This window comes from Anthonomus grandis, chromosome 5 (genome assembly GCF_022605725.1).
Source record: "Anthonomus grandis grandis chromosome 5, icAntGran1.3, whole genome shotgun sequence".
Lineage (NCBI taxonomy): Eukaryota > Metazoa > Arthropoda > Insecta > Coleoptera > Curculionidae > Anthonomus > Anthonomus grandis.
In genome coordinates, this window is record NC_065550.1 from 26,738,345 (window position 1) to 26,754,873 (window position 16,529).

The 16,529-nt window shown below is 29.6% G+C and overlaps 1 protein-coding gene across 1 annotated transcript in view; it reads left to right on the forward strand.

Moving 5' to 3' along the window:
- LOC126736497 (ankyrin repeat and LEM domain-containing protein 1-like) overlaps window positions 1-16,529 on the forward strand; it is a 31,916-nt gene that overhangs the window by 13,965 nt on the left and 1,422 nt on the right. The window contains exons 4-7 of the mRNA XM_050440875.1: window positions 7,137-7,444; window positions 7,501-8,036; window positions 11,277-11,512; window positions 11,689-11,961. Of these exons, the coding sequence (XP_050296832.1) occupies window positions 7,137-7,444; window positions 7,501-8,036; window positions 11,277-11,512; window positions 11,689-11,961 (1,353 nt within the window). The remainder of the gene's footprint in view (window positions 1-7,136; window positions 7,445-7,500; window positions 8,037-11,276; window positions 11,513-11,688; window positions 11,962-16,529) is intronic.

Here is a 16,529-nt window from a genome sequence, read left to right on the forward strand (position 1 = left end):
CTGACTGCACGATCATGCTCCACCCTTCTCTATCTTGCATCAATCCGGGATCATATTCTATTCCCATCGCTCTCAGATCTGCAACGATGTAGTCTCTCCATCTCATACGCGGTCTCCCCATAGATAACTGCCCTTCCAGATTCTGTTCCCAGGCCATTTTCATTCGAGAGTCTGATTGTCGGTTTTTGACTTTAATAACGTCTGGTTCCTTATAGAGCTCAGTCAGTTTGTTGTTTGTTAGTACATTGAAGTACGCCAAGAAACTTGGCTTGATTGGAACAGTAATCTGTGTTTTTACGAGTAAATTTATGCTTTGAATTATTTTATTACAAATATGTTTTTTCGAGTCCGTGTAGTCAAGGTTTTAGATTTTTAAAGGATGGTAACTTATGTAAAATGTTCTGTCATCAATAGGATAGTTTTGACAGCCATACCTTGAGAAAATCTATGTCGTCTGTATGGGTTCTTTAAAAATATTTAAAAAAAAATCTCACTATTCATGCTCAGTTCAATGAACTTTAAAAGATTACATCATTTAGCCAAATATTCTTGAAATATTTAATTGCTAAACGTTTAAACTATCATTTTACTCATATTATCACGAATGTCTGGCGTCTAAGAATTAAAAAAACCTGAACCTGATATCTCACAAGTCTTACACAGAAATCTTACAAGTAACACGTTCAGGCGTCTTAGGTCAGGATATCATACCGATAATACTAATAAATTAACCAATAAAATATATTTTTAATAATTTAATCTGTATAGGATTAGCTTAATATGTAATTGGTGACGCCAGTTTTGCATTTTTGACATATTATTAGTTGGAAAGTAAATTTTATTTGTGAAGATAACGCGAGCATTAATATATTATTTAAAGCTGTAGCAAAGCGGATTTATTAAAAATAACTTTATCAGTAAAATCGGTTTAAGGACACCCTATATGCCGCTCAGTAAATTTCTGGGTTTCATATCTCTTAGTTGATGACGAACTGTTACGTCAGATTTATATATTTAAAGTCAAATATGCCTTAATTTTCGTCACATATTGCATCATGCTGCTTTTCTATAGACTTAAATACGGGTGTGTTAGTCATATTTTGTTGACAAACATAGTTGGCCTCTAAAATGCAGATTTGTCGCTTTAGGGTGATAAATCTCCAAAGTTTTTTCTACTTGACCTACTTATTCCAGTAAGGGAGTAAGGTTATACTAATAAATGTGTATTTTATTAATCAGAGATCTACTACGAGTTAACCAGAGTTAGAGACATTTTTCTCAATTTAATATTTGTTTGTGTGTCAATTTTAGATTGATCACCGGTAAATTTTAATGAATATTTATTAGTTTTCAGAATTAAATATTTCAGGTTCCACGCGAATTCATTAAAAAAAAAACTTTTAAACTAAACAAACTTTATTTAAAAATCACGTAAAATTTATTCAACACCGTATTAGCAAAAATTGAAGATTTCAAATTTGGAAATTTTTTAAATTTAAGAGCTTTCAATAATTCAAGATTCTTCAAGTTGAAAACCCAAGGACTGAAAGTTCCAGAACTTTTTGTTTGCCTAGTCAAGATTTTTATTTTTTTGGACATATCTTATATATCTTACTACAGATTTTATATAGATCTGATTAATCTGTAGAATCATTACTTCTTTAAAAAGCTCTTTCTCTTCTTAAAGATAAATTGCGAAACACTTCGAACTTATAATGTATTTTTAGAATCTTAAATGTTTGATATAAAAAAACAGAATCAATTAAGTAAATTATTAATTAAAAATTTACTCTTTTTTTTATCAGAGCGATGAATGAGGAGCAATATGTGAATCAATCATCACCATATTTATTAAGGAAATACTTTTTACTTATTGTATTTGTTATATGCCCAAAAAAATATTTTTTTTTTAATTAACTGATTGCATAGAATTATAAAACTTATACACTACTTAACCTTATACATTAATTAACATTTCCTGAATTGAGATGTTCTAGGGCATTCATCAACTCTCATCTTCAGGTTTTTACTGATAAGTTCTCACTTTTCTCTCTCTCCTTCAAATGTTTTTGATCTGCGTATTACACTCAACTGAATCAATTACCCTAATTGGGCTCGGGTTTTCATCAGTTTTTCCTGAATAATTAATATCCTAATTACATAACCAACTATGAAATAATTAAAATGATATCACATTCTTTATTTTTAGATTTTTCAACACATCTATTATACTAAAGCGATTATGATTAAAATATGTTCTTATCATTTTCCTGACATATTAGGCGCCAACTCGTACTGTGACGTAATATTTGTTAAATTGCAATTTTTTCAATAAATACGTTCTAGACGCACGATGTCAATCACAATGATTGATTCAAAATAAGTTGAAAATAATAATAACAAATTGACGTCAAAATTTGGTTGCAAAAGGCCTCTATGTACTTTTTTTCTTTGATTTTTGTTATAGGCTTATGAGATTTTAATTATTTTCCGTCAGATTATACCCACGATTGCTGCGCGTGATAGTCTAAAAAATTTAATGGCTCATTTATTTGAAATGTTTACAAATAAGTTTTATCGTCAATTTTAATTACTTTAAATTAAATATTTCTAAAAATATGCAAAGATGTTGTTTTACATCTTAATGTTTGTAATAAGAGAATCTTATTAGCTCATAACAGTCTAGAAGGTCCTCGAAATCATTTTATATGACAAGGGTAACAAACCAATTAAATTTTACCTTGAATTGCTGATTATATTTGTTTATGGCCTCTTCATTTTTTTAATAAAGCTGAATCAAAAGACACTTTTTTTTTTCTTAATGGCTACTATTCATACATTTATAAAACAGATGCAGATGATCCTTGTTGAACTCTGTAGCGTATTAATAAGTTTATCAGTTTTTACAATATATATACGTTTAAAAGCACACCCCAGAATGTTATCTACATGCTAATAGAGTGTCAAGTGCCTGTAATAATTACTTAGTTTATGAATGACATATTGTTGTTTATTTTTAAACTATAAATGTCCTTTTAGGCTCTACTTCCTTGGAGTAAAATTTTATTAATTGGGAGTCTATTTTTAATATAGCTAGTTGTTTAGAAAACCATAGTTTTTTTCCTTTATTGAAAACTCATCAATTTAAAGTCAAATCTGAGAAACTCTTTCAATCATCTGATTTCCTAAATTTTCAAAATTCATCCAATTCCATCTAAAACTCTCTTTTTAGCAGATTTTTAAACTAATTTTAGTTAACAATTCAACGGCTGAACATTTTCAAATTGTCCAAGTTTTATTGATATTTTGTTACGTAGAATTAGGTGGAAGACTTAAAAAAGTAATCCAGTAGGTTGGAAAACCTTGGAAAAATTATTTCAATGTCTAAGACACATGTAATGACTAGAACTTAACTTAATCCCAATGCTTTATTGTGACGCAAAATAAAGCAATGAGGTCCAATATGAGGAGACAATACAATATTTTATAGAAAATTCAACATGCAGAGAAAAATCTGAAAATCTAAGATCACTCCCATATATATATAAGCTCAATTGGCAAATTACTTATGTATCAAAACCTATATCAATGGTTTTTTTACAATATATTCCTTAAAACTGTTCCTTATTAGATAGTCTGAAAAAGACATTACTAAACTTATTTATTATACACATAACATAGATAAAAGGAGGACAGTCATTTAACATTTTAAAGTTATGCCAAGCATGTGTTCTTTTACTTAAACCAGCTTAATTTAATAGTTTTAAGGTTTTGTAGTCATGGTCAACAACTCTGACTCTGCTTTGATATTGTATATTTTATATATTTATTTTATACTATATATTAATGGGCTTTTTAGACTGAATGGACTAATGACCATTGGACCAACTACAGACCCCCCTCCCCCAGGGCTCCAATCCCAAATTATGAATGTCCCATTTTGCTTTTAAAAACGTAGAAAACCGATCTGAAAGAAAATTAAAATTACACATTTTAAGTGTCTAAAGAAAAAACATATATGTTAAATACCTGGAAGATATAAAAAGTTACTCTAAATGCCTGGAAAATATTGAAAATTATTTCAGTTCTAGAAGATATACAAATTACCTGAGTTCTCAAAAATTATATCCAATATCTGGATTAAAATTGATTTAAATGCCTGGAAAAACTAGTTATTATGTAAATCTTTTATAGGTATGAAAGAGTACTCCAAAAGCCTCGAAAATAAGAAACGTCATTTCAAATTGTTGAATAACATAAAAATTACCTTCAAGAACATTACGAAAAATTGTGTCGATAATTTGTAAGAAAATCAATATTGCTACTAGATTTCTGGAATGAAAATATTTGCGTCAAAAGTCTGTAAGATACCAAAAATTGCTCTAAAATCCGGTAAAAATCATTTCAAATGCCTGGAAAATATAAACATATTTTTAAGGTGTAAAAAACTACTCCAAAATCCTGGAAAATAAGAAGCATCATTTCAAGTTCTTCAATAACATAGAAATTACCGCGAACTTCCAGAAAAATATCCAAAATTATGTCGAATGTGTGTAAAAAAAATTATATATGTGGTACTGTTCGATTCTTCATCTTCGACTTTAACAAGGAGTTGTCTTCGTTCTTGTTCTTCTCCTTTTTCTTATTCTCTTATTGTACTTCTTATTCTTCTTCATGCATTTCTTCTTCTTTTTAATTTTAAATAATATATTGGATTCGGTCCTTATTTAATTTTAATTTTAATAATAATTTCCTTAGGCAATAATGCGCAGTAATTTCCTTAGGTAAGTGATTCATCATCCGTTCGGTAAACGTCGTCTCTCCATTCTTAACATCTTTGTCTGGCTTATCCTACGATATCTAGAATGTCGTATATGCTATTATGTGCTCATTTGTTTCTCAGTCACAAAGCATATAATCTTAGAGGTCTCTCATACCTTTATAATACAATCTCACTTTACTCCCTGTACTTAGGACCTTATTTAATTTCACTATACAATGTTGCACAAGTATCCTAAGGTCCCAAAATGCTGAGAGTAAAGAAACCTACGTGAAAGAAAATGATAATTTGTATGAAAAGCCTGTAATATCAAAACTTACTGTTAAACCCTTGAAGAATTATTTGAAATTCCTGAGAGACATTTTCTGAAAAAAATTAAAAATGCCGTCCGATGCATGAATTAAAATAAAAACTGTTCGTAAAAGACAGAAAAGATATAAAAAAATTACTCCGTAAGCACGGAAAATATTAAAAATTATTTCGAATGACTCCGCAGACAAAATTTGGATACCCCAAAATATGCTTGACAAAACAAACAAACAAAAATATAATAAAAACAGTGGACTCTAAAGAAAAATAAAACCTAATTTGAAAGAAAAATTCTTGTATGTTCAAAAATTTTTAGACGTACTAATATCTAACCAAATACATTCTTCATTTTAAAGGTTTTTGGACAAATAACCCGTTAATAAGCACTGACGAATCAAGATTATGGTATAGGAAACCAGTTTTTTACCCAGCTTTATTTATCAATTTTTATGATTATTATCGTCTGGATTAATAATCTGTAATGATACATCTCGATCACAGATTAATCGGATTTTTTTTTTACGGTAGAATATTTTCTTACTATTTCATGTTTCGTATTATCGAGATATATTCTAAGATACATAATAATTATTTCAATTTTATAAAAAACATGGAAAACTATGTCAAATATCTATAATAAAACAAAAATTGCTCTTAAATGCCTGGAATAAGAAAATTCTTACGTGCAAGAAAGTTATTTTACATGCCTGGAAAATATAAAGAGTTACTCTGAACGGAGACTGGAAGATATTATAAAAAGGTATTTAAAATTCCTAAAGAACGTTCCTAAATGCCTGGTATTTAAATCAATTTTAATTACCTGGGAAAAAATAATTATTAATGTAAATATTTCAAAAATATAAAAACCACTTCAAAAGCCTGGAAAATAACTTTACTGACATAAAAATTACCCGAACTTGAAACCTACCTACCAGAAAATTATGTCGGTAAAAAAAAATTGTCGCGAAATGCCTGGGATAAAAAAATCTTACCTGCAAGCTTGTAAGGCTTCAAAAATCATTATAAAATCCTGGAAAATGTATTTGAAATGCCTGACATACCTAAACATTTTCGCAATTGCCTGAGAAACATCATTTTCATTAAAAAAAAAGCAAACAAGGAAAAACTTACCTGAAAAAATCCTGCGTATATCTGTGATAAGATAGGAATATTGGGAGATGTTCACAACTATAGTACTAGAAACCGTACAAATTTTATCTATGATAGATGTAACACTAGTCAAATATTGAACTCTGTTCTTTGCCGAGGATTAATTGAATTTAATAGATTACCAGATAATATTAAGGACAGTTTTAGAGACTGTTGGAAAAATGTGTTTCATCGCATCTATGATTGGCTGAATTTTAAGTTTTATTTTTACACTTTTAACATGTCCTCTATTTTTAATTTTTTTTATTTTAATCTGTTTTATTGTTTTTATTTTAAATTTATAATTAAGTTTTACATGTATTTTTTTTACAATTTGAACGCGATCTTTATTTTAATAAGTTATATCTTTTATATTGTAGATTTACTATTTAGTTTCCATTTTATTTTTTATTATTAATGGAAGTGTGTGTATTGTGTTCTGATTTAAATGTCTGAAACATATTAAAAAACAAACTTCGAAAGCTTGGAAAATATGAAGAATTATTTTATTAAAAAATTTATGAAAAAATTTTTAGAAAGAGACATAATAATTACCTCCACTTGAAAAACATATTTGTAAGAAAATAAAAGGTGAACTTAAATGCCTGGAATAAGAAAAACTTACCTAGACGAAAACTATTTCGAACGTCTGAAAATATCAAACAAAAAAGTCGTCAAATGCCAGAATTAAAAAAATGGCTCCAAAAGGCTGGATTTAAATTAAGAAGAAATTAAAATTAAGATTTCTGATAATTTTTATTACCAAGACTCAAGGGCATAAATCAGCGTAATAACCTCAATCTTTGGTGCATTTAAATTATTCTTGAAAATGTATTCAAAATAAAAAAACATAGAACTGAAAAATACCACATAAACTAATTCATCTTTTTCATTTTAGATAAAATAATCATAAATAATGGCGCTGTCGTCGGCGAATACAACATTACCGAAGATAACCAGACAACAAACAGTATTATCCCTAGCCAGGACCATCTACAGTCCTTACCAAAAACCGACACAACCGAATACATTTTAAACTGGTTTACTACCCAACGTGAAAGTACTAATTCTGATACGGTAGACACTACACTCAATTGTTTAGAATCCAGTTCTGTATATGAGTATTCAGATGAGTCTGCCGCTGAATCGGACAGCTGTGACAAGGAATCCAAGAGATATGACAAAAAGTTTATTACTTTTAGGAAGGTAAGCTTTTCATTCACTTTACAATTTTCCCAAAATTTACACATTTTTTCAAAAAGGTTTATAGAAAGACTCGTAGCAAAAGCAAGACTCCATCTAAAGCAAGCAACCCCACCATTTTCCGTGACGCCATTAACTCTGACTCCAAATGTAATTTAGATGAGACACTTTACGTTGATGCAATAAGCGTAACACAACTCCAAGACTATTCCAGAGAAAGTGGAGTGGTCACTTTACCGAGCTCCCTCAATGAACTCGGGTTGTTCGAGCTAGAAAAATCCGTGGCCAAGGAGGAAAAAAGCAGCGATTACCTCACCTGTTCCCACACGAGTGTCGATTCTTTGGAGAAAAACATTTTTGAGTTGCCCGATGAGCTGAATACTTTGAACTTGGACTCAAAGCATCATGAGAGTTTACTTGTTAAATCCAACACGGATGTAGTAGATAAAGAGGATAGTATGAAGTCAGATGGTGGCAGTTCCGGGGGTAGCGACAGTAATGAGCTGAGCTTTGTGAGTGTTTCTGAGGTTTACAAATATGTGGATAAGGACGAGGGCGTTGTGCTGTATGAGAGGAGGCTTCTGAAGACTCCGAGGTAAGTAATTTTTAGTTGTTTTGTGAGGACGATGTAATGAATTTCAAGAATATGGTTTTTATTCATACTGCTAGGGTCTTGTTCATTTTATCTGATGCTTATTATAATCAGCCCTTTAAGCATTATTGCGTTATTTTTAAAAACGTCTATTTTTCTGGCTGCTCCTCAATGAGATCATTAACCTAAGTATAGAAAACTGTTAAAAGGTTAAAAATTCAGCCCAAGAGCTGTGAAAATATGACAAATAATTTCGCACTGGAAAAGAATTAAAAAAGCATATCTGATCCTTGGAAGACTTCAATAAAGTCATCAAATGCCTGGAAGATAATAACGAAAAAGACTTGCAAGGAAAAAATGATTATTTGTGTCAAAAACCTGGAAGATATGATTAATTACTCTAGAGGCACCGAAAATGTAGACTGAAAATTATTTGAAAACCCGGGGAAATGTTAAAAATTATTTCAACTTTAATATTTCAACTTTAATATTTAGAAAGATAAAATCCTTAAAAAACTTTTAAAAAGCCATTAAATGCCTCGAAAATATAGAAAATGTTTGCAGAAGCCTGGAAGTTGTGAAAAATTATTTTAAATTCCTGGAAAACATGAAAATGTATGACCGTTGCCTGGGAGACTTAAAAAAAATTTCAAATGCCTGGAATTTATAAGACTTACTTGCAAAAGCCTCGAAAATATGAGAAAATTATTTCAAATTCATGGAAACAAACGAAATATGTCTTATCCTTGGAAAACTTATAATCAAATGTCTAGTATATATAGAAAATGCTTTCAGAAGCCGGGAAGATGTGAAAAATTATTTCACATTCCTGGAAAAACTGTGATGTCCATTACCTGGAGCGTTAAAAAAATTGAAATGCCTGCAATTTATAAGAATTAACTGCAAAAGCTTGGAAAATATGGAAAAGTTATTTTAAATCCCTGGAAAACATAAAAATGTATAGCCCAGCAAATTAAGGAATATCCCACAAAATAATCGGCGGCAAAAATCGACTTATGCAGTTATAAAGACCTCTATTGTGTCCGTTATGCTCCATCTTGAATTTAATTCTTTATCAGTTTTTTTTGCAAATATGTCGGTTAATATTCAAAGCAGACTAAAAGTTGATGCGTCCAGTTTTTCGTGATAAAATTGCCTACAAATTATGTTAATTAAAAAAATTCTTCATATATTTGTTTATTTAAAAAATAGCTCGAAATTGTATTAAAATTATAGTAAGAGCATTGTTTTTTTGATTTTTAACGACTTTCTTTTTTTTAAAATAGGGCACATGTTTTAATGTAAATGTTGAAAATGTAAAAGAATGAAATTTGCAATCAATTTCATTCTAATAAATTTTGTGTATCACATAAATTATACACTGTCAAATATGTTGAATACAGCGGCTTGACGTGAATAAAAATACTCATTATTAAAAAATTTGAAACAAAACGTATATGATCAGAATTCCCTACTGCGGTTTGGTTCAATGTCTATTTTTTTAAGTTAGGGTCTTTAAAACTGAATTAGCCGATTTTTGCGGTAAATTATTTTGTAGGAATACATATATTTTCATGTCTAGGATTATTGGGCTAGTATCTCTAATCTTTGAGAGACAAATAAAGTCATCAAATGCCTGGAAGGCACAAAAATATCGAGTAAATGGGAAAGACATAAAAAATAAGTTTTTCAACAAAGAAAAATTAAGAAAGTGACTTAAAAAAGGAACAAATTAAATTAACAATATTTTAAATTTCCAAACTGAGAATGAGTCAAAAGGTCTGGAACATATAAGAAATTAGTACTCTAAATGCCTGGAATAAAATAAATAATTTGCAGAGTTTGACGGAAAAACTATATACATATGTTTTAGATTTTGAGCGTTGATTTTCTGAATACAGGGTGTCTGATAAATATTTTCCTAATTTGTGCGATAAATAAAAATACTTATAGAATATTTTTACGAAGATAAATATATTACCAAACGAAAGCCTAAACATTATTTTTATTTATGGAAAAGAGTTATCGGATAAATAAGCACCGTTCAGGTTTTTACATTCTCTTAATTTCGAAGTGAAGTTTTCGATCACCCTCCAAAGCATTGCTCGAGGAATGGCGTTGACTTCCTCTGTTATTTTTTGCTTCAATTCTCTCAAATCTTGTGGCGACGGACTGTATACCTTACTCTTAAGGTATCCCTAGAAGTAGGTAAGAAAAAATCTGCGGGTGTCAAATCGGGACTTTTCGGTGGCCAGTTAATGTCTCCTCTGCGACTGATGACCCTGTCTGAGAATAACTAATGGAGAGGATCCAAAGAATCATTAGTGACATGAGAAATCGCTCCAACTTGCTGGAAAAACGTGTTTCTACTGTAGCCACCATGGTTCTGTATCGCAGGAGTTAAAAAGTTATAATTATGTGGCAGTAGCGCTCAGATATCACAGTTTGAGCTTGACCATGATTGTCTTAAAAAAAATACTGGCCAATGATTCCTTGGTTTAACATAGTAAGCCAGACGATAATTTAGGTTAACACTCACCTATAAAGCCTGGCGCCTTATAAAGATTTTGCGTGTTTCATATTTAATTAAATTTGCGCTTGGGACATGCAAGTTTCAGTCTTGCCATGCTATAATTATTTCTGTACAAACGACGTACAAGAAAATTGTTTTCATAAAACTCGCGAACATTTCAACTAAAATTTAACAATGATGTCAAAGGTTTGGCAACTATCTCGTTTCTCTGGAACATGCATATTCCGCCAGAGGACTGATACACCTAAATTAATTTGTTCATTTTACGGAGCCAAAATCATATTACTGCTAATAACTTCATTACTGTTATCAATTACGTGAAAATCCCAATTCAATTAAATTATTATGGAATTTTATAGGGTATGATAAACACCATGTTTCTTGACTTTAATCATTATATTAGTCCTCATATTATGTGATGACATCCTCTACACACGTCTGGCCAACGAAGGTCTTGGGTGCTTCTTAACTTTATTTACAAATCTAAGTAACAAGCTAAAAAGAACTACGGACTTTCTGCTATTCCTCTTCTATTAACCACAGTCCCTCCCAAAAGGAACGTAGAGATGGATGTGGGAAGGTGAAGCATTATTGTTCTCTCTTTAATTTAATGCTTAGCCTATGATTTCGGCACCCAAAAGATAAATTTGCCGGTCGTGTATAAAACAATTTGAACAATTTTATATGTAAAAAATCAAATTTTTATGTAGCGATTATGCAAAAAGTGTCAAATCCTCCAACGTATCATCGAACTTATCGTCTTTACCTCCCACATTTGAGTACGACAATAAGACATTGAGGCTTGAGCTGACTGCTCTCGGGTATGAGGTGGGACCCATAACTGAAACCACCAAAAGGCTGTATTTAAGAAAACTGTATCAATTTAAAAAATCTCCTGCGGCTGCCCAGAAGATCGTCAATAATGGCAATAAAGAAGCAAGAAGAGGTAAATTAAATTTTGAACATATTATAAGCGTTTACTTCAACTTCATTTATGACATGTTTATATATTTTGTATACATATGTTTCTTACACGATTCAAGCTTGTTTATTCCAAAAGTAATTTTACAACTAATCCCTAAAAACCATCAATTTAAACACGTTTTTTCTTTCTATATATAGTTTACTCAGTGGAACTTCAAAAAACCCTTAAAAGCCCGGACTTGTGCTCAGATATTCTCACTTTTAGAAGCTTAGACGAAATTTTGGTTCAGCAGTTCAGTAATCCTGACCCATCGAGGAAGTGGCGGGAAGGCGTGAATAAATCCTCGTTTACTTACTTGCTTTTGGATCCAAGGATAACGAATAATTTACCGTTTAGGGTCGATTCGAAGCAATTACAGCCGTTGGAAGCGTGGAATACCTTTTTGTCTGCTATATTTTATGTGGGGAAAGGTAAGAATGGAACATTAGTTTGTTTAAACCATTCAATCATCAATCAAGTTTTTCTTTCTCATTTTTTGTTTGTTTGTCCTCCCAGAATTGTCAGAAATTTTTTCCTTATGTTAAACTCAATAACGTTTGCTCATTTTTTCGTTTCTGATTTATTTTATAATTTTATTAATTTACTTGACGCATTTATAATCGTTAAAAGTCTCACATTAAGGAAATTTTAGAAAAAAGATTATGGATCTTTTTCACATAATTATACAATCAAACTGGTGATGTTTAAAGAGATTATAGGCATTACTGTATCCTGAATCCTATAAAACGATTGACAGGATGGAAATTGGCCTATAATGGATACATTGGCATACAGATAGTAGAGATGTTCCAAATATAGTATATTGGACAATAATTTACAATATTTTCTGTCTTTTCTGGTTTATTGAGAAAACTATCACAGTTTATTAAACCTTTGGAGCTATGTCTTCTTTCTTTTGGATTATCGGGGCATTTAAAATCAAGTGACAATATTCATTTTACTGGTGCCCCTTTGGTTTTACCTGAACCGAAAATTTGCTAATTTTGCAATTACATTTATTTGAATAATTCAAGATTTGCTTCTTAAAATTTTTTGAAACTTTGCACAAGGGTTTGCCAAATTGGTCTCTTCAAAAAGTGATCTTAAATTTTTTCTATAAAATGTACAGGGAAGCCAATAATTGACCCCCTTAAAATTTACATGGGTTTTCCTGTTCCGCTCGGCGACGCACCACCCGGTATATTCTAGTGTTAGATTCGCTTTATTGAATAGCCTTGCAAACTAAATGAAATTCTGATATGCTTTCAAACACAATCACATTTGCGCCCTACTTCGTTTTCGAAAAAATGGTAAAACATAAATTGTATTAAAAATGGCCAAAACCAAATTCAAATACGATCCTGTATGTAAACTACTCGCATATTTGTAAATTTTTAGGATTTTTTTTTCATTTACTATGATACTAATTAACTGCAGTATAGAAATAAATGGAACGCTAGATAAAACATTTAGAGTCATTTTCCATTTGGAGCCATTTCAATTTTATTGAGCTTTTTCTTGTTTCTTCCAGATTATTAAGAAACTGCTTCTCATCTTTTTATTTGGAGTACCTTGTGATCTTTTAAAGTAATTTTTATTCCAGGCATTCCAAGCCATTTCTTATTCCTTTCCTAAGTCTTTGGGTATTTAAACTTCTTTGCTAAATATTCGAGGCATTTGGAGTCACTTTTTATTTTTTCAAGCATTTGAAGCTATTTAAGATTTCTTTCTAGTATTTGATAGAATTTCATGTTTATTTTGGATTGTTGGGAACTTCTTGTGTCCTTAGATATTTACATTAATTAGGCAATTAGAGGAACAAGTTACGTCCTAGATGAGTAAATTAGAAATAGTCATATCTTTATTTTTTGGATCGTATCGAAAATTGTGAAAGTTCATTGACAGAAACATACACCACAATTTTCGAATTTTTAAATTTATTAAAAAAAAATCTATTATGATGCACGCCGGGAAAAGGCCCATTTTCAGATAGAAAATATTGGGTCGATAATTATTAGGATCTTCAGTATCGCCCTGCTTATAAAGAGGTATTATTTTAGATGATTTTAAAAAGTTTGGGTACACCCCCTCACTTATACAATTATTAGATGGATTAATGGTATAATTTAAGGTATCTTTTATTTTTCTTTATTACATTTGTACTAAAACCATAGACATATTTGCTATTCTTATTATTATTTTAAATTAGTTATAGCATTTCTCACCTCTGTAAGACCAACATTTCTGAAGGAAAAGCCCCCAACAGGAATATTCACTTTCAGAAGCTACATATAATACAAAGGATCTACAGGATTATTTGCTATATTTAAAAAAATATTTTCTGCAATGTTGGAAAAAAATTTATTAAATTCATCTGCTATATACACCCATTGGAAACTTTTGCTTCTTCGCCATGTTTCTATACTGGTTTGTTACTTGCCAAGCATTGTTTGCTTTTTCATCAGAATTTTTAATAAAATTAACATTTGCAATTTTTTTTAAATTCTTTTTGGTTTATCTGTATTATTGTCTAAACCTATTTCTTAAAGTGTATACTTCATGATGCCCAAAATTGATGTTAAAATCATTTAAAAAATTTAATGTTTCTCTCATATTTGCTAAGGTATGGTTGAACCCGACAAAGTAAATATTAGAATATTTTTTAACTTTCTTTATAGAAAAGCAAATATTATAAAAATATGAAAGGTTATTAATAATAAGTTATTTATGTCTGCCTGGGCATAAATAACTAATAGCAAGACACTTATTAACCGCCCAATTTATATAATCATCTTTTACATATTTTTACTTATACATGAATAATAAGTAGGTATAAGTAAAAATAAAATAAACTTTAAATCGAATTTTATAAACGACGCATATCTAAATATTATTTGTTAAAAAAGAAAATAAATCTCAATTATTTAAATATGGAAAGTTATTTCGATATTTGCAATATCTTTGTGATAAATTTTAACTAATGAACTAATGTGTTTATAAGCTTTTTACTGTATTAAATTGATTTTTTGATGTCTTTTATTAAAACAACATCCGAATGTTAAGGACAGCAAAATCCTCCTAAAAATTTATATTTTTTTTTACATATTACATGATTTTGTTTGTGAAAAATAGTTTTGCCACATCTGGTTATGGTTCCTAATTTTATATATTTTCGGTTTTATAACTGTATATTATATCAATATCAATATATTATAAAAAGTTACAAAGGTACGTAGAAAATCTAATAATATAATAAATTCTTATAAATAATATAATTCCATATTAATGTGCCTTAAAATATTAAAAAAAAAAGAATAATATTTTAAAATTTATTTTGAAATAATCAGTAATATATTTATGTATATTCACCTACAGAAGTTAACAATTCTTCTTAATGATTTTAGTTTTATTCTTATTTATATATTCATTATTTTTATTCATTTGATCTTATTGGGTAATAAATTATAGTACTTTTGATGGTACAAAGTAAATAATTGTAAAACAAAAATTAGTGACACATAAGTAATTTTTAAGGTCGGATAAAGGATACGCAAAAAAGATAGATGTCTATTTTTACATCGACGTTTCGACCATTTATATTGTCATCCTCAGCATCCTTTCTTTTCTAAAGCAACAGTGAGATCCAGATACATATGAAAAAAAGACAGTACAAGACTAAAATTAGCCATTACAGAAGAATGCAGTAAAAGTAATGAATAAATTATATTTAAAAAATAAACTATATTTGAATCTTACAAGTCTGAGAGATTTGTTGGTTATGTCTTCAATGTGGCGGTCAAAAGTTAACTTGTGATCAAGTCCCGGATTTTGAATTGTATAAAATTGCATCGATACACGTTTCCGGATATTTAAAGACAGTTTGTTATTAATACACCGAATCCCAAACCTGTCCAAGTTCTTATTCTGATTAGCATCAACCTGTATCATTGTGATTTCTGACGCAGTTGTTTTTATATTAGATTTTAAGTTCATCTGCATAAAGTAAGAACTGAGAATATTTAATAGTATTGAAAATGTCATTTATAAACAGGTTGAACAGAAGTGGGGACGAAATGACTCCCCTATGGTATTCCCATGATATTATATTAATAGGAATGTACATTAATAGTTACTGATTAGCCAATTAACGTTCTAAGCAATCTTGTTCTCGATTTCTAAAATCGTGAATCTCAAAAGGAAATACTACATTCATTTTATTTTTTTATTGTTTTTCTAATGAGATATCATAACACATACTTTTAGATAACTAACGCCTTTATATTGTCAGAAAGAAAATATAATATTGAGGGGTTTCTGAAAACTGTTAATTTTTTAACAGATTCGTATCGGAAATACTCACACCGCACCCTGTCACATGTCTTAAAAAAATAAATGCAGATTAAATGTTTATTAGATTAACACCAAAAATAAAACACTTTTAGACAACCATGTATTTATATTTTAACATATAACTTTTCGCAAAATGTCATTAATTTTCCCTAAATGTCATTAAAAACAGCATTGAAGGAGTTTGACAAGATGAGAAACAGAGTAAAGAAAATACGAAAATGTAAAGATAGAAAATAACCCTCTTACATCTAGCCGACCCTACAAAATTTAACTTCTACTTGATCTCAAAGAAGACGATTTTGTAACAGGAGAATAGAATTTTGTGAATGAATTTGCCAGTGAATTAATAAGTACTCCCATTTTTTAATGATATCTGCTTTACTAACGAATTAAATTTAAAGAAGGTCGTACTAGAAAAAAAATCTAAAAAAAAACCAAGATTTGGATAGGTAATTATAGAAACGAATTTATTAAAGCATTTTTTCTGAAATGAAATGTAAATTAAATTTAACTGAGTATTAGTGTCTGAATTTTCTGCAAAATATGACCTTTCTATTGCCCAATGTTTTGAAACCATTTTTTTTGAAGATTGCGATACTATAATAGTTTGCAATAGATCCAACGTCGTGAAGATTATTTTAAATTTCAT